At 44.0% G+C, this 27,745-nt stretch overlaps 1 protein-coding gene across 5 annotated transcripts in view; it reads left to right on the top strand.

Annotated features, from left to right (window-relative positions):
- prdm11 (PR domain containing 11) overlaps positions 1–27,745 on the top strand; it is a 204,659-nt gene that overhangs the window by 125,922 nt on the left and 50,992 nt on the right. For 4 of the 5 annotated variants that reach the window (XM_070899353.1, XM_070899351.1, XM_070899350.1 and 1 more), the window contains exons 9-10: positions 4,928–6,039; positions 23,354–23,576. The exons of the other annotated variant lie outside the window; for it this stretch is intronic. In XM_070899353.1, coding sequence (XP_070755454.1) covers positions 4,928–6,039; positions 23,354–23,576 — 1,335 coding nt within the window. The remainder of the gene's footprint in view (positions 1–4,927; positions 6,040–23,353; positions 23,577–27,745) is intronic. 5 annotated transcript variants of the gene reach the window in all.

Below are 27,745 nucleotides of genomic sequence, written 5' to 3'. Positions count from 1 at the left end.
CAGGGAGATTTGGAGTGTGTTATAAATTGATTATTTAACAGTGTTCGGATGTTTTCTAAAAATCAGTTTTATCAAATCTCATATGTATTGATTAGGTATTCATAATCATTAATGATCACTACAAACTTTTTCAGATGAACAGATTACTGGTTACAAGCCCCTGCAGATCCATGCATACTCATGTTGTGGGGTTAAGAAAAATATGAGACAGTTTTTAATGCTAGTCTAAACAAGGTCCAAACAAAACATATATGAACAATTCTTCCATACTTGTTCATCCTTCACAGTCAAATGAATAGGTGATTGTCCTAAAAAAGGAAATTGGTACCCTTTTAAGACAGTAGCTGTGTGTGCATCGTGATCTTCCGTATCCTGCACCGTAAAGAAAATCTTGTTCTGGATATTGCACCTCGGTTCTTCTTGTCCTGTCATTAATAGTAGTTGCACGTTTTCTCCTGTCATTGGTAGTTTCACATCAGGATAAAGTTCTTCTCATTTATAATTGGTTACTTCCTTCTAAGACATTTTTGTAACTTCTTACTTAGTAGCTTATTGTTGTTTTACAATCCATTTAGATAAGTTCTTGCACATTTTAGTACTGTAGCTTCTTTGCCATCATTGGTTTTGATGTTTGGTTTGTTTCAGTTCTTCAGTCAAGAGGTATATTGATCACGTAATTGATTAAAATCCCCTTTGTTTCTGCGGCGCCTGCAATGCGCAGTGCGAGCAGGATCCCTTTCAAGACAAGAGGTTCCCATAACACTTAGTTCAAGAGGCTCTTGCAGGACATTAGCAGAGTGTAAGAAAAAAGTCCTCTCCACTGTATTCCATTGCCACACAGTCAGGAAGACTCTGGCAGAAATTCAATTCACAGGCACCAATTTTTCCACCGTAAAATTAGCAAAACACCAACACATTTCTTGGCAAATGGAAGCCCAAAGGCTAGGCAGTTGGCAGCTTGAAAGTGCAATTGTAAGTGGCTTGGGGGAGAGTTTTTTTGAGGGCTGATGCAGAAGAAAAGGATTGAAAAGGGATAGGTTAATGTGGGTGATGAGGGATACAAAGAAGCGGTTGGAGAAGACCTTGTCTGTGATTGAGACCATGGGAGTAGAGAGGCCACATGAGATGCTAAGGTCGGTGATTCGGATAAATTCAGATGAAAGGTGAGGAAATGTTGTGTTGGTATGATAGTGCCTCAGCTGATGGGGCCATAGATATGTCATGCCAAGGAAGGCAACCTGCCAAGGATCAATAATATAAGGTGTAAGGTTATGTGTTGGGAACTAGTTGGATAGAGTTCATAATAAAGTGAATTAAATGTGGTCTGTGGAAGGAGAAGGAATGGGCTGATTGGTCAAATGGCCTTTTCTTATGCCACGATCTCACTTCACTTGCTTGCATATGTGGCTAACATTAGTTCAAACTTCTAGGAGGTGAATTTTCTTGTAAATTCTCCTGTTCCCCAACTGTAACTTCAGCAGATATTGAGCAGAAACCCCATTTATGTGTGTAAATGAGGGTTCCGCTGAACTTCTGTTGAAGTGACAGAACGGGAAAAGCACTGACGATATTCACCGCCATTGAAGCAATCCAAGTTTGATAGCTTGAAGATGGGGGTGTGCCATGCTGCCTATTCATTAACCAGTCATTACCCATCTCCCTATTGATCTGCAGCAATCCCTTTCAAGAGGCAAATTGAAGAGATGCTGGATGTCTTTTAGAAACAATTGAATATCAAAGCAATTCCAGACATAGGTGCCTTGATCAGTTATCCATTTGATTAAGCCTCTGCATTGTAAAAGAAGACAGGGTTCCTTTCAAGACAAGTGGTTACCATAGCACTTAGTTCAAGAGACTCACGCAAAGAGTAAGAAAAAAGCCTCACCCAATTGGTACCTTCACTACCACACAGCCAGGAAGACTTTCTGGGGGGGAAAAATTCAACTCTCAGCCATCCATTTTTTCGTCTTAAAATTAGAGTAAAATCTCCAAATGTCGTGTTGCAATCTGCTATGTCCGAACCACAACAGCGAATGCCATATTGACTTGCGTGACTTCTGGTTGACCAGGGCACCAGCTTGAAATAGAAATTAGGCTCCTTAACTATGCAAATTGGGGTGCTCTGAAATTCAAATGGGCAGAGCTTGCAATGTGTGTTCTCGACCCAGTTGTACCAGGCATTGAGCAGCCTAACCAGCAGCCCTTAAAGGGATCATTGAAGGCTGTGCAAAAAAAATCAGCCCAGAAAATTTGAGTCTCCTGAGCCCAGAGTAAAACAGCAGCATGCTGCCGGCTTATTTGTGGGCACCCCTCAAATTCCCTCTTCCCCCTCCCCCCCCCCCCCCCCCCCCGCCGAGTTCCTTCTCTCCCTCCCTTCCCCCCGACATCCCCCTCCCCCGAGTTCACTCTCGACCCCTCGCCCCTCCCCTCCGAGTTCCTCCCCCCTGAGATTCCCCCTCTCTCCTCCCCCCGAGTTCCCCTCTCTCCTCCCCTCGAGTTCCCCCTCTCTCTTACCCCCCCCCCCGAGTTCCCCACTCTCCTCCCCCGAACTCTTTCTCTTTCCCCCCCTCCCCACTCCCCGAGTTTCCCCCCCTCTCCTGCCACCGAGTTCCCCCCTCTGTTCACCCCCCCCACCGAGTTCCCCCCTCTCCTCTGAACCTGTCCCCCCCGAGTTTCCCCCTCTCCTCCCCGCCTCCCCCGAGTTTCCCCCTCTCCTCCCCGCCCCCCCGAGTTTCCCCCTCCACCCCCCCACGAGTTCCCCCCTCTCATTCTCCTCTTCTCCCCCCCCCCCAATTTCCCCCCTCGCCGAGTCCCCCCCCCTCTGCTGCCCCCCCCACAAAGTTCCCCCCTCTCCTCTGCACCTGCCCTCCCCCCCGAGTTCCCCCCTCTCCTCTGCACCCCCCCGAGTTCCCTCCTTTCCCCCTTCCCCCCGAGTTCCCCCGCCCCCGAGTTCTGCCCTCCCCCCCCCTGAGTTCCCTCCTTTCCCCCTCCCCCTGAGTTCCCCCGCCCCCGAGTTCCCCCCTCTTCCCCCCCCCAGAGTTCCCTCCTCTTCCTCCCCCTTCCATGTTCCCTCACCCCCTCCGAGTCCCCCTTCATCCACCCCTTCTCTTCCCTCTCGAGTTCTCCCCTTCCCCGCCCCCCCCGAGTTCCCCTCCTCTTCCCCCTCTTTCTCCCTCCCCTTCCCCCCCTCCAAGTTCCCCTCGCTCCCCCCCGAGTTTCCCCCTCTCTTCCTCGCCCCCCCCCCCCGAGTTTCCTCCTCTCCTCCCCGCCACCCTAAGTTTCCCCTCTCCACCCCCCCCCACCGAGTTCCCCCCTTTCATTCTCCTCTTCTCCCCCCCCGATTTTCCCCCCCTCTGCTCCCCCCCACCGAGTTCCCCCTCTCATTCTCCTCTTCTTCCCCCCCTCTGCTCCCCCCCCACCGAGTTCCCCCCTCTGCTCCCCCCACGAGTTCCCCCCTCTCCTCTGCATCTCCCCCTCCCCCACCCCCGAGTTCCCTCCTTTTCCCCCCTCCCCCCCCCAGTTCCCCCGCCCCCGCGTTCCCCCTCCCCCCCAGAGTTCCCTCTTCCTCCCGCTCCCGTGTTCCCTCGCCCCCTCTGAGTCCTCCCCTCTTCCCCCCCTATTCTTCCCTCCTGAGTTCTCCCCTTCCCCGCCCCCCCCCGAGTTCCCCTCCTCTCCCCCCTCTCTCTCCCCCCCCTCCCCCCCCCCAAGTTCCCCTCGCTCCCCCCTCCCCCAAGTGTCCCCCCTCTCCCCTTCACTTAGATGATTTATTCAAGTTCTCGCAATATTGTAAAGATATCAGTCTGAGCAGATTGAGTTTCGCAGATACACTGAGATTTTTCATTGGTTGTGAGAAAGCCCCTTTGGAGCTGGTGTCGGATTTTGCCTTATTAGCTGCTTATTCCAAATATTTCTAGCCATAGTTTGGGTGACTTTACAACCATGTACCTTGAATATTTTGTTCTCTCAATAGGATGCAGGATTCAACCACAATATTTTTCATGGATTATAGGTCTGTTCGAGGCATTGTGAATGTGTCCATTTCAAACAAATTAAATTCAGCTGAACATAATACATCCAGTAATGTTAAGTGTAATATCTACAAGAATGTCTGATCTCACCGTCGAATCCTGCTGACTCATTTCTGCTACAAATTTTAAACAAACCTCTTCTGACCACAATATGCTAATTCTCGCTGATGGCGTGATGGTGCCATGCAGTTGAATATGTAAATAATTATTCTGGATTTGAGAAAAAGATATTTGATTGTAAAATTAGTTGACTCTTTTTTTCTTTTATTAAAAGATAGATGTATATACATAAAAACCAACTAGCTGCAATGTTTATGCTCAGGAGAAATGCAGGACATCATGTTTAGAGGTTTGGTCCATTTGGTAAGATGATTAATGCATTGTGATTTTTTTTTATTTGAAAAGGGAAAAACCTGATAGAAATGCTTAGTACTGTCAATAGATTCAAAGTAGAAACATGGTTTTGGACTGGGCTACTCCCATATGATTAGAAAGAATTGTGCACAAGAAAGATGACCTGGAAATGAACATTGAATAAAGATGTTTTGCCAAGCTTAAGAGTTTGATGTGTGTTTTGGGGAGGGAGAAAGGTGTCTTTGCCCCCTCCAAAAAAAAATAGAAAGTTCACACTTTCTTACATAACATTTTCTTTTTTCCTCTTTTAAAAGAAGTATTTTTTGTTCTTAAATACAGCCTATGTGTTCCAACAAAAGAGATACTGTCTACTCTGCATAATTAACTACAGAACTACTCTTCATACAAATAATAAGTACCACTTTCAAAAGTTCACAGTCTACTTTTCAAAGTCTTGTTTCTCACTGTATGTCAACAGTATTTAATCAAATATTCACTTATAGGCATTGATTTTGATACAATTAACTTTTGTTTTATTTTTTAAGTTCCTTCTATGGCTACATTTGCTTTCCTGGAAAATCTTGTCCAGTACTACAGACTCCATCTCTTGCAATCAGAAGTTGGAGAAGACGAAGGTACCCTGATACCTGTGCTACCAGACGACCTACAGCAACCTGTGAAGGATAAGGTTCAACACCATTATTCTCAACATCATTCTCATCACCCACCAACGCAGCTACAACTTCAGCAACAGTATCAAACCCAACATCCACCAGAACAACAACCAGTGGTTCAGCCGGGTTCCGAACCTCAACAGATACAACAGAAATGTTCAGAGCCAGAGCTTAAGGTTGAACAATGTGATGAAATTCTGGAACAGCATCATAGCCAACAATATTACCCAGAGCGACCAAAACACCAGTATCATCAGAAAAACCTCAAAGAACAGCTCTGTGAGGCACCAGAAAATAACAGCCACTGCCAACAACATCTGGTAGTGGAGCACCATCCATTAAATCCACACCAGTTGACACAACTCCAGCAACAATCACCACATCAATTAACTCTGCTCCAGCAACAGCCACCACATCAATTGCCACAACTCCAGCAACAATCGCCACATCAATTGCCACAACTCCAGCAACAATCGCCACATCAATTGCCACAACTCCAGCAACAAACGGCGCATCAATTGCCACAACTCCAGCAACAATCAGCGCATCAATTGCCACAACTCCAGCAACAATCGCCACATCAATTGCCACAACTTCAGCAGCAATCGCCACATCAATTGCCACAACTCCAGCAGCAATCGTCACATCAATTGCCAAAACTTCAGCAACAATCATCACATCAATTGTCGCAACTCCAGCAACAAACACCGTACAAGTTACCACAGATGCAGCAGTCATCCCCACATCAACAACCACAACCCCAGCAGCAACTACCTGACCAGAAGACATTTTTATGGCAGCAAGAAGACCTACAACCATTGCCACCACGTCCGCAACATCCACTTTACCATCAGATTTCACAGTACCAATACCCTTCGCTGCAGGTGCCACCACGTCTGCAACATAGGTTGCAGCCTTCAACTTTCAAAGATATTTGTCGTAATCTGAAAGCAGTAGCCGCTCGTAAACGTATGCGACCATCGGTAAGGATCATCTCTTTATATAAAATTAATCTTTATATTGGTTGGTTGTTTTCACTTGAATCAAATGAAAATCACTGTCTACCAGTTCACTAATGGTCCCAAAATGAAATAGGAGGTATAAGTATGATTTCCATGGATATGAATCCACAGAATAAAACTATTTTACAGTCAGAGAAGTTACATGAATAGAGGGTGTGAGATGTTGATTAGTTGGGGTGTGCTTGTATGTGTGTGTAAGTGTGTGAGTAAGTGTGAGAGAGAGATGATAAGGCCTTGGAGGGGTTGCAGAGGAGATTTACTAGAATGGTACCAAGGATGAGGGACTTCAGTTATGTGGAGAGACTAGAGAAGCTAAGATTGTTCTTCTTAGAGCAGAGAAGATTAAGGAGAGAATTAATAGAGGTGCCGAAAACGATGAGAGGTTTTAATAGCATACATGGGGAGAAACTGTTTTCACTGGCAGGAGGGTCAGTAACTAGAGGATAGAGATTTAACCGGCAAAAGGACCAGGGGGAGATGAGCAGTGTTTTTACGCATTATTTATATTGCACTGACCAATAAATGAACTTTAGCTTGGGGAAGTAAAACCTACAGAGAATTACAATACATTTTAAAATGAACTAGGACTTGAGCTCCCACTATTGCTCAATGGGCGATTGCACGGCAATATTATACTGAGTCATATAGACTAAAAAACTTTCAGGTTTGAAACTTGAGTTAGTTGTTTCCATCAGGGGCACCAATGGTGTCACTTAAATTGGCCTCAGAATCCCTAGAAAGATGTTAGGGGTAACCAGAACATCTGGCACTGGTGGGTATTCAGTGATTCTGGATGTGTGTTGTGTATAGCTGAAGACAACTGGTGAGAACAGACCCACTATAACTTATTCTCTAAGCCCACATGTGAATAATGCTCAGTTGAGTAAGGTACCAGGGAGGGCTGTTAGTGCTCATGGAACCAAATTTCTGTATGAGTCACTGTTTTCAGGAGATGTGGGTAAAGGAAGAAAATGGGGAAAAGACTAGAAACTTAGGTATAGTAGGGTACAACAGACCTCGAATAATTAGATGAAAATGGTAAGTAAAATTATCATGAGGAAACCGAGATGGAGGCAAATACACCAATGGTACGCAAAAGCTGTATAGTTATTTTGGTTTTCAGCTTCACCAAAACTGCATGAGTTGAAGTAGAAGACTTTCCCGTCTTGAATTGAAGCCTGCAGTAATATTTTAGAAACATAGAAACATAGAAAGTAGGTGCAGGAGTAGGCCATGCAACTTCAGTACCCCATTTCTGCTTTCTCGCCATACCCTTTGATCCCCCTAGTAGTAAGGACTACATCTAACTCCTTTTTGAATATATTTAGTGATTTGGCCTCAACAACATTCTATGGTAGAGAATTCCACAGGTTCACCACTCTCTGGGTGAAGAAGTTTCTCCTCATCCCGGTCCTAAATGGCTTACCCCTTATCCTTAGACTGTGACCTCTGGTTCTGGACTTCCCCAACATTGGGGACATTCTTCCTGCATCTAACCTGTCTAAACCCGTCAGAATTTTAAACGTTTCTATAAGATCCCCTCTCATTCTTCTGACCTCCAGTGAATACAAGCCCAGTTGATCCAGTCTTTCTTGATATGTCAGTCCTGCCAACCCGGGAATCAGTCTGGTGAACATTCGCTGCACTCCCTCAATAGCAAGAATGTCCTTCCTCAAGTTAGAAGACCAAAACTGTACACAATACTCCAGGTGTGGCCTCCCTGCCCCTGTACTCAAATCCCCTCGCTATGAAGGCCAACATGCCATTTGCCTTCTTAACCGCCTGCTGTACCTGCATGCCAACCTTCAATGACTGATGTTCCATGACACCCAGGTCTCGTTGCACCTCCCCTTTTCCTAATCTGTCACCATTCAGATAATAGTCTGTCTCTCTGTTTTTACAACCAAAGTGGATAACCTCACATTTATCCACATTATACTTCATCTGCCATGCATTTGCCCACTCACCTAACCTATCCAAGTCACTCTGCAGCCTCATAGCATCCTCCTCGCAGCTCACACTGCCACCCAACTTCGTGTCATCCGCAAATTTGGAGATACTACATTTAATCCCCTCGTCTAAATCATTAATGTACAATGTAAACAGCTGGGGCCCCAGCACAGAACCTTGCGGTACCCCACTAGTCACTGCCTGCCATTCTGAAAATTACCCATTTACTCCTACTCTTTGCTTCCTATCTGCCAACCAGTTTAACACCTTAAAAGATAGCAGGGGAAGGGCACCAGGCTGAAGCATTAGAGAGGAGATACAAGGTGCACAGAGAACTGGGAGAGACAAACAGGATTTAAATAGTTCAGAAATAGAAGGGATCAGATAGGGGAAATACAAGGCAGACTAAGACGGGAGCATGGTAAATAAGGTTGGTGAGCTGCAGGCACAAGTAACCAGAGTAAACAATGACATGGCTAGTAACTTACTTCAGGAGGGCATAGGCTGGTTGGTGGATTGGACAGGCACATGGCAGATGAAATTTGACACAGTTAAGTGTGAAGTAATTAATTTTGGTAGGTAGAATGAGGAGAGGCAATATAAACTAAATGGTATAATTTTAAAGGGGGTACAGGAACAGAGAGGTTGGGGAGCATATGTACACAAGGCTTTGACGGTGGCAGGACAAGTTGAGAAGGCTGTCAAAAAGGTACATGGGATCCTTGGCTTTATAAATAGAAGCATAGAGTACACCAGCAAGGAAGTTATGTTGAACATTTCTGAAACATTCGTTAGGCCCCAGCTGGAGTATTGTGTTCAATTCTGGGCACCACACTTTAGGAAGGATGTCAAGGCCTTCGAGAGGTTGCAGATTTGTTCCAGTGATGAAAGACTTATTACGTGGGGAGACAAGAGAAACTGGGGTTGTTCTCCTTGGAGCAGAGAAGGTTAAGGGGAGATTTGCTAGAGGTGTTCAAAATCTTGAAGGGTTTTGATAAAGTAAATAAGGAGAAAACTGTTTCTGGTGGCAGAAGGGTCGGTAACCTATAGAAACAGATTTAATATAATTTGCAAAAGAACCAGAAGAGTCATGAGGAAAGAATAATGTCATTTATTAACCCATATTTCTCCAATTGCCAATTAATTTTGTCCCTGATTGTTGTCACTAAAGGTTTACCTCCACCGCCGTCAAGCTGATAGGCCAGTAGTTGCCAGGTTTATCCCTCTCCCCTTTTTTGAACTGGGATGTAACATTTGCAATCCTCCAGTCCTCTGGCATCACTCCCATATCTAATGATCATTGGAAGATTGTGGCTCGAGCCTCAATCATTTCCACCCTTCCCTCAGCAACCTCCGATGCATCCCATCCAGACTGAGTGACTCTTCGACTTTTGAGAGCTTCCAGTCTTTCCAGTACCTCTACTTATTTTTATCCGATCCAATTTCTCTACTGTCTCCTTCTTTACTGTGACATTGGCAGCATCCTCTTTTTTAGCGAAGTCAGATGCAACGTACTTATTTAGTCCTTAGCCATGTCCTCTGCCTCCACAAGAAGATCACATTTTTAGTCTAATCAGCCCCAGCCTTCCTTTGACTACCCTTTTCCTACTAATATGTTTATAAAAGACTTTTGGGTTCCCATTTATGTTACCCACTAATATATTTTTACATTCTCTTTGCCCCTCTTACTTCCCTTTTGCGTTCTCCTCTGTACCTTCTGTATTCTCTACTGTATTATGAACCTTACATTTATCATAAGCCTCCTATTTCTGTTTCATTTTAATCTCTGTATCTTTAGTCATCCAGGGAGCTCTAGGTGCAGCAGAGCTGGTCTCCAGTCATCTTGGTTAACCCTTGCCACTGGACCAAGACCTTGTTCGGTCAAGCCCGTGTGGTGGCTGGTGTGCAATCCCACGTTAAAAGAATTCACGCACAGGCATCTTCCACCCTTCAAAATGTAGCTTGGGACCTGAAATGTTAAGTCCCTCATTGAAATACCTGTGCACTCATCCTTTTTTTGGTGTGGAAGCAGGCCATCCTCGACACGAGGGACTACCTAATACTATACTCTAGGTTTGGATTCCCTTCCTTTTCCCCTTCATGGGAATGTGTCTAATCTGTACCCAAACTATCTTGTATTTGAAGTCCTCCCATTGCTCATATTCTATTTTATCTGCCAATTTTTGATTCTAATCCATATAGGCCACATCCCTTTTCAACTCACTGAAAGTAGCCCTCCTCAAGTTAAATATTTTCAGATTTGATTTTTCCTCGTGCTTTTTCCATAACTACTTTAAATCTATTAATATTGCCAACACTGTTTCCAAAATGCTCCCCCACTGAAACATGGTCCACTTGTCTCACTTCATGCTCTGTAATGTCAATGGTGATCATTCAGGCCATCAACAAGGCTCCTGTTAAAGGCAGGCGTGGGCCTACTTAACTTGCAAAAGTTGTAGCCCAATGACATCATCGACACTGTGATGTAATATGAACATCAAGCTTGGGGGACGACCACACTGGCTGCTGCCTGGCTGCAGAACCACAGTGGGAAGAGCTGACTAGCCAGAAGAGGCTGAGGTAAGTCTTAGAAATTTGCCTCTGATCTCCTTATGGGCTAGGAGGAGCAGGAGTACTCCCCCTCAGGCCCCTCAAGGAGTACTTGGGCCTCCCCCAATCACGAAAGAAAGTTTCTCAGTTACTTATGTAACCTTTGGGCCAATTGTTTACCATTATAGCCCACAATTGCAGTCAGTATTTGTCTATTGTGATACAAGAATCATATGTCCCCCATCCCTGATCCCTAATCGTGTGGGAATCCTCCGATCGCTGTTCATCATGGAACCCCCATCTCCTGCTGACTGCTACCAAATTTCTGCTCCCACCTGCCAGCCAGGTAGTCTGGTTAAATCTGTCTGGGTGTCGTGTGGGGCTCCTGGAACTTTTATTTGAATGAGGCCCCACCATTAAGATCAGCAGGACCTGCACACCCCCGAACTCTCTAGCTGCACTGCCTGCTATCTGGCTCGCGTACACCTTTCCCAATCAAGGAGATAGAATCATAGATATTTACATCTCAGAAGGAGTTCCTTCAGCCCATTAAGGCTATGCTAGTTCTTTGCTAGAACAATTCAAAATGAATCCCACTGCCCTGCTCTCTCCCCATTGCCCTGAACTTCCTCTGTTTGAAATGTGTATCCATTTTCCCTTATAGGTATAACGCTTTCTGCCTCATCTTTGCACAGCAAAGCAGTCAATGTTACAAAAACTCCATTTAATGAAATTTCTCCTACCCTCTGTCCTCACCCATTTAGTGATGATTCTAAATTGATCGATCCTCATCACTGATTCCCAAAACCGAGAAATAGTCTTTCTCAAGTCATCCTAACAAAACCATTAGAATTTTTAAAAAAATCTATTAAAATCTCTTTCCTTTCTCTGCTCCAGTGGAAATAGTCCTGGTATCATAGCTATATGAGAGAGAGGGAGAGATATAAGTTCAGATACAAGGAGGGAGAGAGTGTAATCAGATTTTCAAAGAAAGCAAACCAGATCAGACATATGTAAAGGGAAAGCGTTCAGACACATAGTAAAATTCAACTTTTGTAGGGGCACAAAGCAGCTGCCTGTTATACACCCTGCCTGAGTTTCCTTTCTATTGACTTCATTGGAGAAGAAAATTGGGCAGGATGTGTAACGGGTGGCCAAGCCATTCGTTTTGTGCCCTCCACCTAAGTTGAATTTCACCCCCATATAGATAGAATCATTCAGACGTAGGTGAGAGAGACAGGGAGAAATCAGACAGAAGAGAGAAAGGCACAGTCATGGGTGATGGGATGAGGGAGAAGCAAAGGGATATTAGGAGAGCGAAATACAGACGGACATGGAGAGGGAGAGAAAGTTGCAAAGAGAGATATAGAGAGACTTTCAGCCACAGTGATAAATGCAGATCCCTGATGCACACTGAGATTGAGTAGGAAGCAAATCCACTGACGTGCAAGACATGCAGAATTAGAGAAAAATAGTACAAAAGTACACGGACATACAGAGAGAGAAACATATCCGTGCAAGAGGAAAGGTTTCATTTGGTTATTTGCAGCTTTGGTTGATTTGTCTTGCGGTTGGAGCTGACCATGAGGTTATGTTTAATAAACTTGAAAACTATAATATTTTGTTTGAGAGTTCAGGATTTTGCTCCAGCAAAAATAGTAATGCCCACCCAAGTGCTGGAGTTGCTACAGTGTGCATAAGGCTGAAAAGGCAAGCGGATTCAGGGGTAGACTAAGTAAGCTCCCTTTTTATAAAAGAAAATTATACTCTCACCAAGAAAAATCTTTGAATTTTTTTTAATGTAAATTTTCTTGCTAAAATGGCGATCCTTGATTAGGAATCCGCACCCTGCTTACTTGCTGTGGTAGCATAAATTACGGAGAAGCTGAAATTCAGCAGCAGGAGGCATAACCCCAATATGACTGGAGGGCCACTCTGAAACTGCTTGAACATAGTCTAGATAGTGCTTTTCCGGGTTCGGGAGGTCCAAAGTTGTTGAGACTGGTGTGCAGTTGTACCCCTTTGTTTGTACTGGTGTCACTGTGGGACACATGTGAGTGCTCTCTGTAATTGATGTCACCGGAATGCCTAGAAGGGAAGGAAACACTGCTCGAGAGTCTCCATGTCAGCAGGAAAATTAACATTTAAAGTAGTTTAGACTGCAGCAGTTCAAGAAGACCACCACTGTCTCAAGGGCAACTAGAGATGGGAAGTAACGTTTTTGAAGAGTGTCATTTTCTTTTATTAAAAATTGGAGTAATTAGAACAAAATGTGCTTCCCTAAGACTTTCTTTCCTCTTCAATCAGAAAGGATGTACATGATACAACAAGAGCATGGTCTGTGTTTTTAAGTTCTGTTCGCAGGTCAAGGTAGTGTCTTAATGGATAGAAATAGACTAGGTACTAGTCCAGCTTATTAATAGTGAAGAGAGGATGTTAGTTCATGATCTGTAATTTAAGTTAATTTAAATCTGAGAATTTATATGGGAGAACTTTTAAGTTAAGTATCTATTAAGTTTAGCATATTTCTTTCCACTTTTTATAACTGGGTCAGGTACAGCATAGGTTAGCTGCATCCCTATATCCAGAGTAGAACAACAGTGTTCTAATTGACTATACCAGTCAGACCTCTTATCCAGTGCGTTCTAATAAGGTGCTTTGACATTTCTTTGGGCTCTGTGCCTTGGAAAAGTGGCTTACGTTGGTCACTATCATGAGTTTACACACTTCAGTGGAGCTGGCTTCTGTGTAGTTCAGCTCCATAGTCAGAAACCTGCTTAATTACAAACGTGTGACAGGCTGTGTCACTGCTGTGCCATTTTCAGGAATGTGTATGCATAAAGCATTGAGGTTGTGACATCTACAACATCTGGCATTAATCCATGGGCACACAAAATCTGACAACATATTTACTAAAAGAAAGAAAGACTTGTGTTTATATAGCGCCTTTCACAATTGTTATAATGTGGGAAACACGGCAGCCAGTTTGCGCACAGCAAGCTCCCACAAACAGCAATGTGGTAATGACCAGCTAATCTATTTTAGTGATAATTGAGGGATAAATATTGGCCAGGATACTGGAGATAACTCCCCTGCTCTTCTTCTAAATCATCCCATGGGATCTTTTACATCCACCTGAGAGAGCAGACGAGGCCTCGGTTTAACATCTCATCTGAAAGATGGCCCCTCCAACAGCGTCAGCCTAGATTTTTGTGATCCAGCCTCAAGAGTGAGACTTGAACCCACAACCTTCTGACCCAGAGGCGAGTGTGCTATCAACTGAGCCACAGCTGACACTGTTTACTGTACATTCAGGAGCTTGGGAACCAGGAGCTGGTGCCTGAATTACAAAATCATGTTTACTTATGTACAGTAGTACTGCTGACTAATCAGGGCCTACAAATCAAGAATCAGGGACACTACCAGAGTGGAAAAGTGCCTATAGAAACATAGAAAATAGGTGCAGGAGTAGGCCATTCGGCCCTTCGAGCCTGCATCACCATTCGATATGATCATGGCTGATCATGCAACTTCTCTACCCCATTCCTGCTTTCTCTCCATACCGCTTGATCCCTTTAGCCATAAGGACCACATCTAACTGCCTTTTGAATATATTTAGTGAATTGATCTCAACAACTTTCTGTGGTAGAGAATTCCACAGGTTCACAATTCTCTGAGTGAAGAAGTTTCTCCTCATCTCGCTCCTAAATGGCTTACTCCTTATCCTTAGACTGTGACCCCTGATTCTGGACTTCCCCAGCATCGGGGACATTCTTCCCGCATCTAACCTGTCCAATCACGTCAGAATTTTATATGCTTCTATGAGATCCCCTCTCATTCTTCTAAATTCCAGTGAATATAAGCCTAGTCGATCCAGTCTTTCTTCATTTTTCAGCCCTGCTATCCGAGGAATCAGTCTGGTGAACCTTCGCTGTACTCCCTCAATAGCAAGAATGTCCTTCCTCAGATTAGGAGACCAAAACTGTACACAATATTCAAGGTGTGGCCTCACCAAGGCCCTGTTCAACTGTAGTAAGACCTCTTTGTTTCTATACTCAAACCCTCTCGCTATGAAGGCCAACATGCCATTTGCCTTTTTCACCGCCTGCTGTACCTGCATGGAACTTTCAATGACTGATGTACCATGACACCCAGGTCTCGTTGCACCTCCCCTTTTCCTAATCTGTCACCATTCAGATAATATAGATTACTTCTACTGAATGTAGTGGTATTGAATAAAATTAGGGTTCTGATGATGATAGAATCATAAAATATCGCGCAGAGGGATGGCATTCAGCCCATCATGCCTGTGCCGGCTCTTTGAAAGAGCTATCTAATTAGTACCACGTTGCTGCTCTTTCCCCATAGCCCTGCAAAACTGTTCCCCTTCAAGTATTCATTCAATTCCCTTTTGAAAGTTATTACTGAATTTACTTACACCATCCAAACAGGGAATGCATTCAAGATCATCATAACTCACTACATTAAAAACATTTTCCTCATCTTACCTCTGGTACTTTTGCCAATGACTGTAAATCTGTGTCCTCTTGTTACTGACCCTCCTGCTACTGGAAACAGTTTCTTCTTATTTACTCTATCAAAACACTTCATGATTTTGACCACCTCTATTAAATCTCCCTTAACCTTCTCTGAGTGGGTGGCAAATGTGGGGGCTCTGGTCACAATCTTCCAATCCTCCTTAGATATGGGAGTGGTGCCAGAGGTTGGCAAAGGTTACAACACTTGTTCAAAAGTGGAGAGGGATAAACCTGGCAACTACAGGCCAGACAACAATCAGGGACAAAATGAATTGGCACTTGGGCAAAATATGGGTTAATAAAATACATTATTTTCTTCATGTCGTCTCTTGTTCTTTTGCAAATTACCTTCAATCTGTGTCCTCTGATTACCGACCTTTCTACCACTGGAAACAATTTCTCCTTATTTATATGCTATCCAAACCCTTCCAAGATTTTGAAAATCTGTATTAAATTTCCCCTCAACCTTCTGTGCTCTAAGGAGAACAAGTCCAACTTCTCTAGCCTCTTCAGTTATGTGGTACCATTCTAATAAAACACATCTGCACCCTCTCCAAGGCCTTGACATACTGTGGTGCCCAGAATTGGCCAACATATTCCAGTTGGGGCCTAATCAGTGATTTATAAATGTTTAGCATAATTTCCTTGCTGTTGTATTCTAGGTTTCTATTTATTAAGCCAAGGATCCTATATACTTTTTAAACAGCCTTCTCAATTTGTCCTATCTCCTTCAAAGATGTATGTACATACAGTGTCAGGTCTGTCTGTTCTTGTACCCCCTTTAAAATTATACCATTGGATTACACTGCTTCTCCTCATTCTTCCTACCAAAATGAATCACTTCACATTTCTCTGCATTAAATTTGATCTGCCATGTGCCTGCCTATTTCATATAATCATAGAATAGTACAGCACAGAAGGAGGCTATTCACCCCATCGGTTTTGCTAGCCGGCAATTTTGAAGAGCAATCCAGTTATCTCCACTCCCCTGCTCTTTCTCCATGTCCCTTCAATTTTTCCTCATTTCAGTAATTATCCAAATCCCTTGAGAAATCTATTGAATCTATTCCCACCATCCTATCGGGCAGAGCATTCCAAATACTAACCCTCATCGCATAAAAAGGTTTTTCCTTGTGTCGCCTCTGGTTCTTTTGCAAATCACCTTAAATCTTTGCCTTCTCCAAAGCCTTGGCACCCTTCCTAAAGTATGTTGCCCAGAATTGGTGTTTCATATAGGTTTAGCATCACTTCCTGCCTTTTGTACTCTATGGGCTGAATTTTAATAGGGAATGCTCCAAGGCGGGCAGGAAACCCGGAAGAACGGATTTCCCGCGGGTCCTGCTGGCTTTAACGGCAGGGCCTGATTTGCCCCTGCAGCCAGTCAAATTGAGAGGCTGGCTGGCTCTGGGCGGGTAGGCCTGTGGCACTAGGTCGCACAGAGAAGGGAGGGAGGGATCGCATGGGGGCCGGGGTTGGCCTCCGAAGGATCGGGGTGGGGGTGGCGGGGGGGTGCAGGGAAGATCTAGGCTGGCCACTGGAGGATCGGGGATGCACTCTGGAGATCGGGGCCGGCTTCAAGATCATCAGTGGGGGTTGGGGTCCAGAAGCCTCGTGAGAGTGGTCTCCGATTGCGCAGGGTGGGTTAGGCAGGGACCCTTGATCCAGGAGGTAAGTGTAAAGGTCCAGTTCGACTGACACACTGCCACTCCTCCGTAGCAGAGTCTCTGCATCCGGAGCAATCTGCTTGAGCACAGATTGCTGGCCTGCCTCGGCAGCGTGAGATCCCCATTGGACTGGGGGGAACCCAGAGACGATGGTAGCAGTCAGTGCTTGCGTGGCATCAATCTCAGTCTGCATGACAGCACTAATACAGCACTGTGCTGCAATAGCTGTTGCCACCTCACCCATGCCACGCGGCATGAGGTCTGGATCCCCCACCGTCTCTCTGCGAGTCTACTATCCTTGGCAAATTGTCAGGGATGGGTTCGAAGGTCTGCTGAGAAACAAGTGCAATGCTTGAGGCGCACTATTCCAAGCAAGTGCATTCATGCTCTCGAGCACCCTTGCCATTGCACACACAAGCTCTGTGCATCCACCATTGACCATCTGGCCAAAGCCTCCACATAGAGGTCCTCATCTGAGTCCTGTTGAGCAGAACTCGCGCACAAACTTATCTTCCGGGGAGATGGCCCCCGAGCTTCCCTTTCACCTTTGCGTTGCTGCATGCCGCTGGGTCCCGGAGCTACACCGTCATCAGACCGCTCCAACATGGCCCTCTCCAGCAATGTTGTCACCCCACTGTCTGAGCCAGCTTGTTGTGGAGACCCAGGCAGCGATGCTGTCTCATCTCCTTCCTCCTCCTCTCCCTAGTTGCTGCCAGTGGGAGGCTGAGGCATAGAATCCTGTGCTGGCGGCTGATTAGCTGAGAGAATAAAGGCACATGGGTGTGGTTAAGTTGAGGGGAGGGGGCAGGAAAGGAGCAAAGTATGGAGACAGTATACTTAGATGGAAAGTAGGAAAGGCTTGTGGTGTGAGGAGGAAAGTGATATGAGAGACGAGGGAAAGGTGATGAAAATACCGTTCTTGACCCCAGGGGGGGTCGGCCTCTCCCATTGCTGCTGCACCCAGGACTTGTGCCCCAATTATCGTGGCCACTCGCTCCTCCAGGTCAGTAAGGGGCGAGGTCCGCCTGACTTCCCATCCGTAGCTGAGCAAGCTTGGTCTGCAAGAACAAAGAAAGCGTGTGAGTGAGATTGTCAGATGTGCCTACCAAAGTTGGGTAGCTGTTCATATATGCAAGGCGGTGGGCACGGTTGGTGGGTGAGTGCTGCGATGTGGCGGTTCATACAGTGTGTGCAAATAGTGAGGCTGATATTGTGGCATGTAGAGGTTTTTCAAGAATGTACTCACCCTGACCACTTGAGTGGTGTCGTTAAATTTCTTGCGGCTTTGGGTGGCACTTCCAGCAGACACATGCTGGGTGGCACATCTCCCTCCAAAGGCATCTAACAACATTTGGTAATGGCCTCCTGCCTCTCTCAGGAAACATGGAGGCCCATCGCCCCTCCATCGCCTCCACCAGAGCCTCCAGGGAGCCCTCATTAAAACGGTGAGCTCTCTGGCGAGGCCTCTGCGCTGCCATCATCTTCCTTCACCGACCAGTGCATTGACGGCAATGATGAGATTGAGGCTGCGCAGCATCATTGAACCTCTCCTTTAAGAACCAGAAGGCTTTAAGCACCAGTATGTCTAATGACTCTCTAAATTAGCACGCTGTAACTTGATTTAGCACGCGATTTCCTTCTTGGGGCACTAAAATGGAAGGTTGCAGTCACCGGCGCTAATTATCACCAGGCATTAAAAATTAGTGACCAGGTGTTATTACTGCCTCAGAATGGTAGGTAACAAATTTTTTGCCCTTATTGTTTAAAATAATGCAATAATGAAGAATAGCTACACTGTAGGACAGAGTATAAATCAAGAAATAATAGGGACTTGTAAGGAAGGTACTGCAATAATCATGGGCAATTTTAATCTTCATATAGATTGGATAAATCAAATTGGCAAAGGTAGCCTTGAGGACGAATTCAGAGAGTGTATTCGGGATGGTTTCTTAGAACAATTTTTTGTGGAAACAACCAGGGAGCAAGCTATTTTAGATCTGGTAATGTGTAATGAGATAGGATTAAATAGTGATCTCATAGTAAAGGATCCTCTAGGGAAGAGTGATTATAACATGCTAGAATTTCAAATTCAGTTTGAGGGTGAGAAACGTGGGTCTCAATCTACAGTCCAGAACTTAAATAAAGGCAATTACAAAGGTATGAAGTTAGAGTTAGCAAAAGTGGGTGGGAACATAGCAGTGGCAGACATTTAAGTAGATATTTCATAACTCAGCAAAGATATATTCCAGTGAGAAAGAAAGACTCTACAAGAAGGATAAGCCATTCATGGTTAACTAAGGAAGTTAAGGATGGTATCAAATTGAAAAACAATGTTGCGAAGATTAGTGGTAGGCCAGAGGATTGGGAATTTTTTAGAAACCAGCAAAGGACGACTAAAAAAAATAAAGAGGGAGATGATGGATTATGAGAGTAAACTGATAAGAAATATAAAAACGGAGAGCAAGAGCTTCTATAGGTATATAAAAAGGAAGAGAGTAGCTAAAGTAAACATTGGTCCCATAGAGGATGAGACTTGGGAATTAATAATGGGAAATAATGAAAATGGCAGAGACTTTGTACAAATATTTTGTATCAGTCTTCATAGTAGAAGACACAAAGCATCCCAATAATAATAGATAATCAAGAGGCTATAGGGAGGGAGGAACTTAAAACAATCACTATCACTAGAGAAAAAGTACTAGGCAAACTAATGGGACTAAAGGCAGACAAATCCCCTGCACCTGATGGCCTGCATCCTAGGGTCTTAAAAAAATGTGGCTGCAGAGATAGTGGATGCATTGGTCGTAATCTATCAAAATTCCCTGGAGTCTGAAGAGGTCACAGCAGACTTGAAAACCGCAAATGTAACACTCCTATTCGAGAAAAGTGGGAGATAGAAAGAAGGAAACTATAGACCAGTTCGCCTAACATCTGTCATTGAGGAAAATGCTGGAGTCCATTATTAAGGAAGTAGTAGCAGGACATTTAGAAATTCGTAATACAATCAAGCAGAGTCAGTATGGTTTTATGAAAGGGAAATCATGTTTGACAAATTTGCTCTAGAGTTCTTTGAGGATGTAACGAGCAGGGTGGATAAATAGGAACCAGTAGATGTGTATTTGGATTTCCAGAAGGCATTTGATAAGGTGCCACTTAAAAGGTTACTGCACAAGATAAGAGCTCACGGGGTTGGGGGTAATATATTAGCATGGATAGAGGATTGGCAGACTAACAGAAAACAGAGTCGGGATAAATGGGTCATTTTTCAGGTTGGCAAACTGTAACTAGTGGGGTGCCACAGGGATCAATGCTGGGGCCTCAACTATTTACAATTTATATTAATGACTTGGATGAAGGGAACATAGCCAAATTTGCCAATGATACAAAGATAGGTGGGAAAGCAAGTTGTGGGGAGGACACAAAGAATCTGCAAAGGGACATAGATAGGTTAAGTGAGTGGGCAAACATTTGGCAGATGGAGTATAATGTGGGAAAATGTGAGGTTGTCTACTTTGGTTGGAAGAATAAATTATTATTTAAGTGGAGAGAGATGTTGGACTGCTTCCTTGCTCTTTTTCGTTTTGTTGATTTTAAACATCAGATTACACACACAGTTGTAGTAATGGCAGGATCATGTCCTTATTTAAACCTTCATAGTACACAAAATCAGTATGTAAGTTACTCCGATACACACACTTCACAAACCATAGTGTATGCTCTCTGAGAAACACATTCCAAATCTAGTGCCTCTCCTCAAAGTCTTCTCTCACATCTCTTAAACAAAATCAGGTCTTTGAACTCTACATTCCATACATAATACATCAACAGTACATACAAATAATTAATAAACAGATGATGTAGACTCAACGACCAGCTAACTATTGTCCTGAAATCAGGTCTTACTGCCGCAATTGACTCTTGCCTTGAATTACTGTAAACACACAGGTGATCAGATTTACACATTTGAATGGCTGAATGGCTCCACGTCATCTAGCATCTTCTTTTTGTGAGACATCTCTGCTTTGGTCCAAACTTCAATGTTTAACCCAACATGTGTCATCTCGAGACTGCGCCGAAAGCGCGGCATTTCAGAAATACGGACTTTCGCTCCCACAAGAGACTATAAAATAGTGCGGTACAGAGGGATCTGCGGGTCCTAGTACATGAAACATAAAAAGTTAGCATGCAGGTACAGCAAGTAATTAGGAAGGCAAATGTAATGTTGGCCTTTATTACAAGGGGGATAGAGTATAAAAGTAGGAAAGTCTTGCTACAACTGTACAGGGTGTTGGTGAGACCACACCTGGAGTACTGTATACAGTTTTGGTCTCATTTAAGGAGGGAAATACTTGCATTGGAGGCAGTTCAGTGAAGGTTCATAAGGTTGATTCCCATGATGAAGGGGTTGACTTATGAAGAAAAGTTAGACCTATACTCACTGAACTTTAGAAGACTGAGAGGTGATCTTATTAAAACATATAAGGTTCTGAGGAGGCTTGATAGGGTAGATGCAGAGAGGATGTTTCCCCTTGTGGGGGAATCTAGAACTAGGGGGCATAGTTTCAGAATAAGGAGCCGTCCATTTAAAGCGGAGGTGAGGAGGAATTTCTTTTCTCAGAGGGTGGTGAATCTTTAGAATTCTCTATCCCAGTCAGCTGTGGAGGCTGGGTCATTGAATATATTTAAGGTGGAGATAAACTGATTTTTGAACTATAGGGGAGTCAAGGGTTATGGGGAGCAGGCAAGAAAGTGGAGTTGAGAGCAAGATCAGATCAATCATGATCTTATTGAATGGTAGAGCAGGCTCGAGGGGCCGTATGGCCTACTCCTGCTCCTATTTCTTATGTTAAATTTTTGCTTCATTTACACATGTGTGAAATTCTGGCAAATTATCTGTCCTCCAGAGAGTTGAGCTTGATAGACCAATTGGCCATTTTTCATCCTTGACTTTCCTTGGGTTCTTTCTTGAAACCGAGTAATGAGTTTAAATTTCCGACTTTGTATTTTCAATACTTCCTTCACTCTATATAAAGCTGTGGAGGCTGGGTCATTGAATATATTTAAGGTGGAGATAAACTGATTTTTGAACTATAGGGGAGTCAAGGGTTATGGGGAGCAGGCAAGAAAGTGGAGTTGAGAGCAAGATCAGATCAATCATGATCTTATTGAATGATAGAGCAGGCTCGAGGGGCCGTATGGTCTACTCCTGCTCCTATTTCTTATGTTAAATTTTTGCTTCATTTACACATGTGTGAAATTCTGGCAAATTATCTGTCCTCCAGAGAGTTGAGCTTGATAGACCAATTGGCCATTTTTCATCCTTGACTTTCCTTGGGTTCTTTCTTGAAACCGAGTAATGAGTTTAAATTTCCGACTTTGTATTTTCAATACTTCCTTCACTCTATATAAACGGCTACACTGCCATCAACCTATGACATTATCAATAGAACAAGCCATTCAGGAGCAATACTTTTTGTGCAATAACGTTGAAGGTTAAAAATGTTAAACCTTTTGAGTATAATTAAAATCATATTGAGATTAGTGCCACAACTTTTTAAAAAAATGTCCTATTGGTAACAGGTTTGGAAAAAGTGCTATAAATTTATGATACAAGATGATTTTATTCCAGTGCTTATCTCAAAGTGCTGTTTTTTAGATACAGTCTCTCTAATTATTGGAGGTTATATTATTCCCTAATTTAGGATCTTGACACCATGCACTTTCCCTAACTAATAACCCAATTACCTTTGGGGTTGCCTCTGGCAAGAGCATTGTTAGAGGCTATGCCTTAAAATAAACACATCAACAACAGTGCCTTCGGAGGTATCAAGACACCTGTTGATGGAGGCTCTGATCACTGTGTACTAGCAGAGATAAATATAAACTGATTGCTGCTGGTTGAGTCCATTGCTTTATATTTGGCACTTTGAGTATTCTAGTCACCTGTACCGACCTTGTCCTGACAATTTGTCAATCTTGGAAAGACTGACAAAGCCACAAGTGTGGCTTTGCATTGGCTGCATATGCAGAGTTCACATGAATGCATAAATCTTGCATAAATGTAGTTGTCTATTACTACAGAATCTGGCCCGCAGTGGAAATGTGGAAGATTTGGCACAGCAGAAACCAGCACATATTATAGAACTGTTTCCATGGAGTATAAATGGGGTATAAGAGAATTAACGGGCAACGTGTTCCCCGACGTCAGACTTATCTGTACTTGACTCATCCATTAATAATACTTCCTGTGACTTTTCCTGTGCCTTCTGACGCAGCATTTTCCCTCTTTTCCAACTCTGCCTCCCCCTCACCTCCCAGCTAAAATCAGGAACTTGCTATTTAGGAAATGACAGTGATAAATGCACAACTTGCTACATTATGTTAGCATAGCAAAACTTTGTGTCAGTGGTTAATTTGTCAAACAGGCACACTTGGTTAGTTTGCATGATCATAGAAGTAAATTGCTAGGAGTTTAAGTTAAGATACAGCCTGGTTAGGATTCTGTAAATCGAGTGCATGAAAGTATTTTAAATACACTGTTCTATAATGTTTCTTGTTGCTTATATTTAAAAGGAAGGAGTACAGCCTGGCTCCGGGATTTCAGTCAGCTGCCTTAACTTAAATTCCATCAGTCCTGCTGAGAGGAGTGACCCCAGCAAACTAACAAGAGCACTGCTAGAATACTTTTACACTGAGCAGCATCTGGCTTCACACTGTGCTCGAGGCAAAGGCAAAAACAGTGGATTCATCATGTCCAGACCAGCCCTCGATCCAGATGTTGTGGATGCAATCAAAGGTATGCAACACCATGGTGACTTTCAAGTGTTAGAACATAAGAACATAAGAAATAGGAGCAGGAGTAGGCCACACATCCCCTCGAGCCTGCTCCACCATTCAAGAAGATCATGGCTGACCATCGACTTCAACTCCACTTTCCCACCTGATCTCCATATCCCTTAATTCCTCTAGACTGCAAGAATCTATCTATCTCAACCTTGAATACATTCACAGACGCAGCATCCACAGCCCGCTGGGGCAGAGAATTCCAAAAATTCACAATCTTCAGTGCAGAAATTCCTCCTCATCGGTCTTAAATGGCCTACCCCTTATCCTGACTGTGCCCCCTAGTTCTAGACACTCCAGCTAGGGGAAACAACCTTTCAGCATCTACGCTGTCAATCCACTTTAGAATCTTGTATGTTTCAATGAGATCATCTCTCATTCTTCTAAACTCCAGAGAGTATAGGCCCATTCTACACAATCTCTCAACATAAGACAGCCCTCTCATCCCAGGAATCAATCTCGTGAACTTTTTGATGCACCGCCTCCAAGGCAAGTATATCCTTCCTTAGATAAGGAGACCAAAACTGTGCACAGTACTCCTGGTGTGGTCTCACCAAGGTCCTGTACAATTGTAGCAAGACTTCCTTACTCTTGTACTCAAACCCCCTTGCAATAAAGGACAACATGCCATTTGCCTTCCTTATTGCTTGCTGTACTTGCATGCTAGCTTTCTGTGTTTCTTGCACAAGGACACTCTAATCTCGCTGAACACCAACATTTAAAAGTTTCTCACCATTTAAAAAATATTCTGTTTTTCTATTCTTCTAAGAAAGTGAATAACCTCACATTTCCTTACATTATACTCCATCTGCCACCTTACTGCCCACTCACTTAGTCTATATATGTCCCTTTGCAGACTCTTTGTGTCCTCCTCACAGCTTACTGTCCCACCTATCTTTGTATCATCAACAAACTTGGATACATTACACTCGGTCCCTTCCTCTATGTCATTAATATAAATTGCAAATAGCTGAGGCCCCAGTACTGATCTTTGTGGCACCCCACTAGTTACAGCCTGCCAACCTAAAAAAGACTTGTTTATCCTTACTCTCTGTTTTCTGTCTGTTAACCAATCCTCTAGAAACATAGACATAGAAACATAGAAAATAAGAGCAGTAATAGGCCATTCGGCCCTTCGAGTTTGCACCGCCATTCAGTATGATCATCTCAGCACCATATTCCCACTTTAACCCCATACCCTTGATGTCTTTTGTGTCTAGAAATCTATCTATCTCCTTCTTAAATATATTCAGTGACTTGGCCTCCACAGCCTTCTGTGGTAAGAGAATTCCACAGGTTCACCTTTCTGAGTGAAGACATTTCTCCTTATCTCAGTCCTAAACTTCCTACCCTGTATCCTGAGACTGTGACTACTTATTCTGGACAGCCCAGCCAGGGGAAACATCCTCCCTGCATCCAGTATGTCCAACCCTGGCAGAATTTTATATGTTTCAATGAGATCCCCTCTAATTCTTCTAAACTCTAGTGAATACAGGCCTAGTCGACCCAATCTCTCCTCATAAGACAGGCCCTGGGGATTTATTGACTTTCGTTCCCATTAGTTTCTCCAGCACTATTTTCTTACTAATAATCATTGCCTTTAATTCCTTTTGCTCACTAGATCCTTGGTTCCCTAGCATTTCTGGGACATTATTTGTGTCCTCTTCCGTGAAGATAGATCCAAAATATTTATTTAATTGTTCTGCCAGTTCTTTGTTCAACATTATAAATTCTCCCATTTCTGACTCTGAAGGACTTACATTAGTCTTCACTAATCTTTTTCTTTTTACGTACCTGAAACTTCTGCAGTTTTTATGTTCCTTGCAAGTTTACTCTCATACTCTATTTTTCACCTCTTAATCAATCTCTTGGTCCTTTTTTGCTGAATTCTAAACTGTTCCCAATCCTCAGGCTTGCCACTTTTTCTGGCAACTTTGTATGACTCCTCTTTGGATCTAATACTATCCTTAATTTCTTTTGTTAGCCATGGTTGAGCTACTTTTCCTTTTGTGTTTTTGTGTCAGAAAGGAATGTATAACTGTTGCAATTCATGCATTCGTTCCTTAAATGTTAGCCATTGCCTATCCATCATCATGCCTTTTAATGAAACTTCCCAATCTATCGTAGCCAATTCATTCCTCATACCTTCATAGTTTCCTTTGTTTAGATTTAGGTCCCTAGTTTCGGATTGGACTACTTCACTTTCCATCTTAATAAGGAATTCAATCATGTTATGGTCACTCTTCCCTGAAGGACCCCGCATAGCAAGACTGTTAATTAATCCTTTCTCGTTACACAATACCCAATCTAGGATAGCCTGTTCCCTAGTAGGCTCCTCAACGTACTGGTCTAAAAAAATCATCTCATACACTCTCCAGGAATTCAACTTCCACAGTATTATTACTAATTTGGTTTGGCCAGTCTATATGTAGATTCAAGTCACCCCTATGATTACTGTAATACCCTTGTTACATGCATCTCTAATTTCCTGTTTGATGCCATCCTCTACACTACCACTACTGTTTGGAGGCCTATAGACAACTCCCACCAATGTTTTCTGCACCTCCCAGACCGATTCTACATCTTGATTTTCTGAGCCAATATCCGTTTTCACTACTGCTCTGATTTCATCCTTTACCAACAACGCCACCCCACCCCCTTTTCCTTTTTGCCTGTCCTTCCTAAATATCGAATATCCTTGGATATTCAGTTCCCTCCATAATTGCAACTATATCGTATCTGTTTACATCTATTTGCGCTCTTAATTTGTCTACCTTATTACGGATGCATTGTGTATTCAGATACAGTGCTTTTAGATTTAGATGACAGTGTGGAGGCCCCGACCTGCGTGAGAACACTTGCGGCTGGTCGGGGCCATAAAAGGAGTGGCGGTGCGGCGGCCTGGGAGCAGCGTGGAGGCCCCGACCTGGAGTCATGCCACTTCAGGGAGCAGCTCTCCTGGTGCAGGAGGGCGATGGCAGTGAAGAGTGACATCATCAAGGTCCAGGTCGATGATTGGAGCGTGGGCAGATACAGCAGGAGCGGCGAGGTCGGGGTGAAGGAGTGGCAAGAGACGGTGGAGGGATGTGATCGGGTCCCAGGAGTGGCATGAGTTCGGGCCCAGGGGCAGCACGGGCCAGCCCACACTGCGCTGTGTGCGGGCACTAGGTCCGTGCAGCAGAGCAGGTCTCCAGTCGTCTTGGATAACTCTTGCCACTGGACCAAGACCTAGCTCTGTCAAGCCCGTGTGATGGCTGGTGTGCAACAGTGGATAAAAAAATCCACGCACAGGCATCTTCCACCCTTCAGGATGTAGTTCAGGACCTGGAATATTAGGTCCTTCATTGAAACGCCTATGAACTCATCCTTTTTTGGCGTGGAAGCAAGTCATCCTCATTTTGGGGGACTGCCAATGAGTGAGTTTTACATTTGTCTTTTTAACATTATTAGACATCTTAACATTATTTTGTAATATAGCCCTATTTGTCTTATCGCTATTTTTTCTTATCTGGACCCTATTTGTTAGTGCACTCTGTATGCTCTATCCCTTCCTGACATAATCTGGTTATCCTTACCACAGTCATTTTCCTGCATTGCTTCCTTTTCTTTTCCCTTTAGCATTCTAGATTTCTCTCCACTGGGACCCTCTTCTCCCAACCCCGCCCCCCCTTATTTAGTTTAAAGCCCTGTCTACCTCCCTAGTTATTTGATTTGCTAGAACTCTGGACCCAGCAGAGTTCAGGTGTAGTCTGTCCCTACAGAACAGCTCTCTCTCTCTCTCTTTCCCGAGTATTGGTGCCAGTGCCCCACAAATTGAAACACACTTCTCCCACACCAAACTCTTATTCACCCTGATTCTATTAACCCTGTGCCAATTTGCTTGTGGCTCAGGTAATAATGCAGAGATTATTACCTTTGTGATTCTGCTTTTCAATTTAGTCCCTAGCTGCTCAAACTCTCTCAGCAGAACCTCTTTCTTAGTCCTACCTGTGTCATTGGTATCTACGTGTACCACGACAACTGGATCCTCCCCCGCCCATTCCAAGTTCTTCTCCAGCCCGGAGGAGATGTCCTTTACCTTGGCACTGGGTAGGCAACACAGCCTTCGGGAACCACGCTCTC

The sequence above is a fragment of the Pristiophorus japonicus genome, chromosome 14, assembly GCF_044704955.1.
Source record: "Pristiophorus japonicus isolate sPriJap1 chromosome 14, sPriJap1.hap1, whole genome shotgun sequence".
NCBI classification, from domain to species: domain Eukaryota; kingdom Metazoa; phylum Chordata; class Chondrichthyes; family Pristiophoridae; genus Pristiophorus; species Pristiophorus japonicus.
The sequence above is the reverse complement of the archived record's forward strand: the minus strand, read 5'-3'. Positions and strand labels throughout refer to the sequence as shown.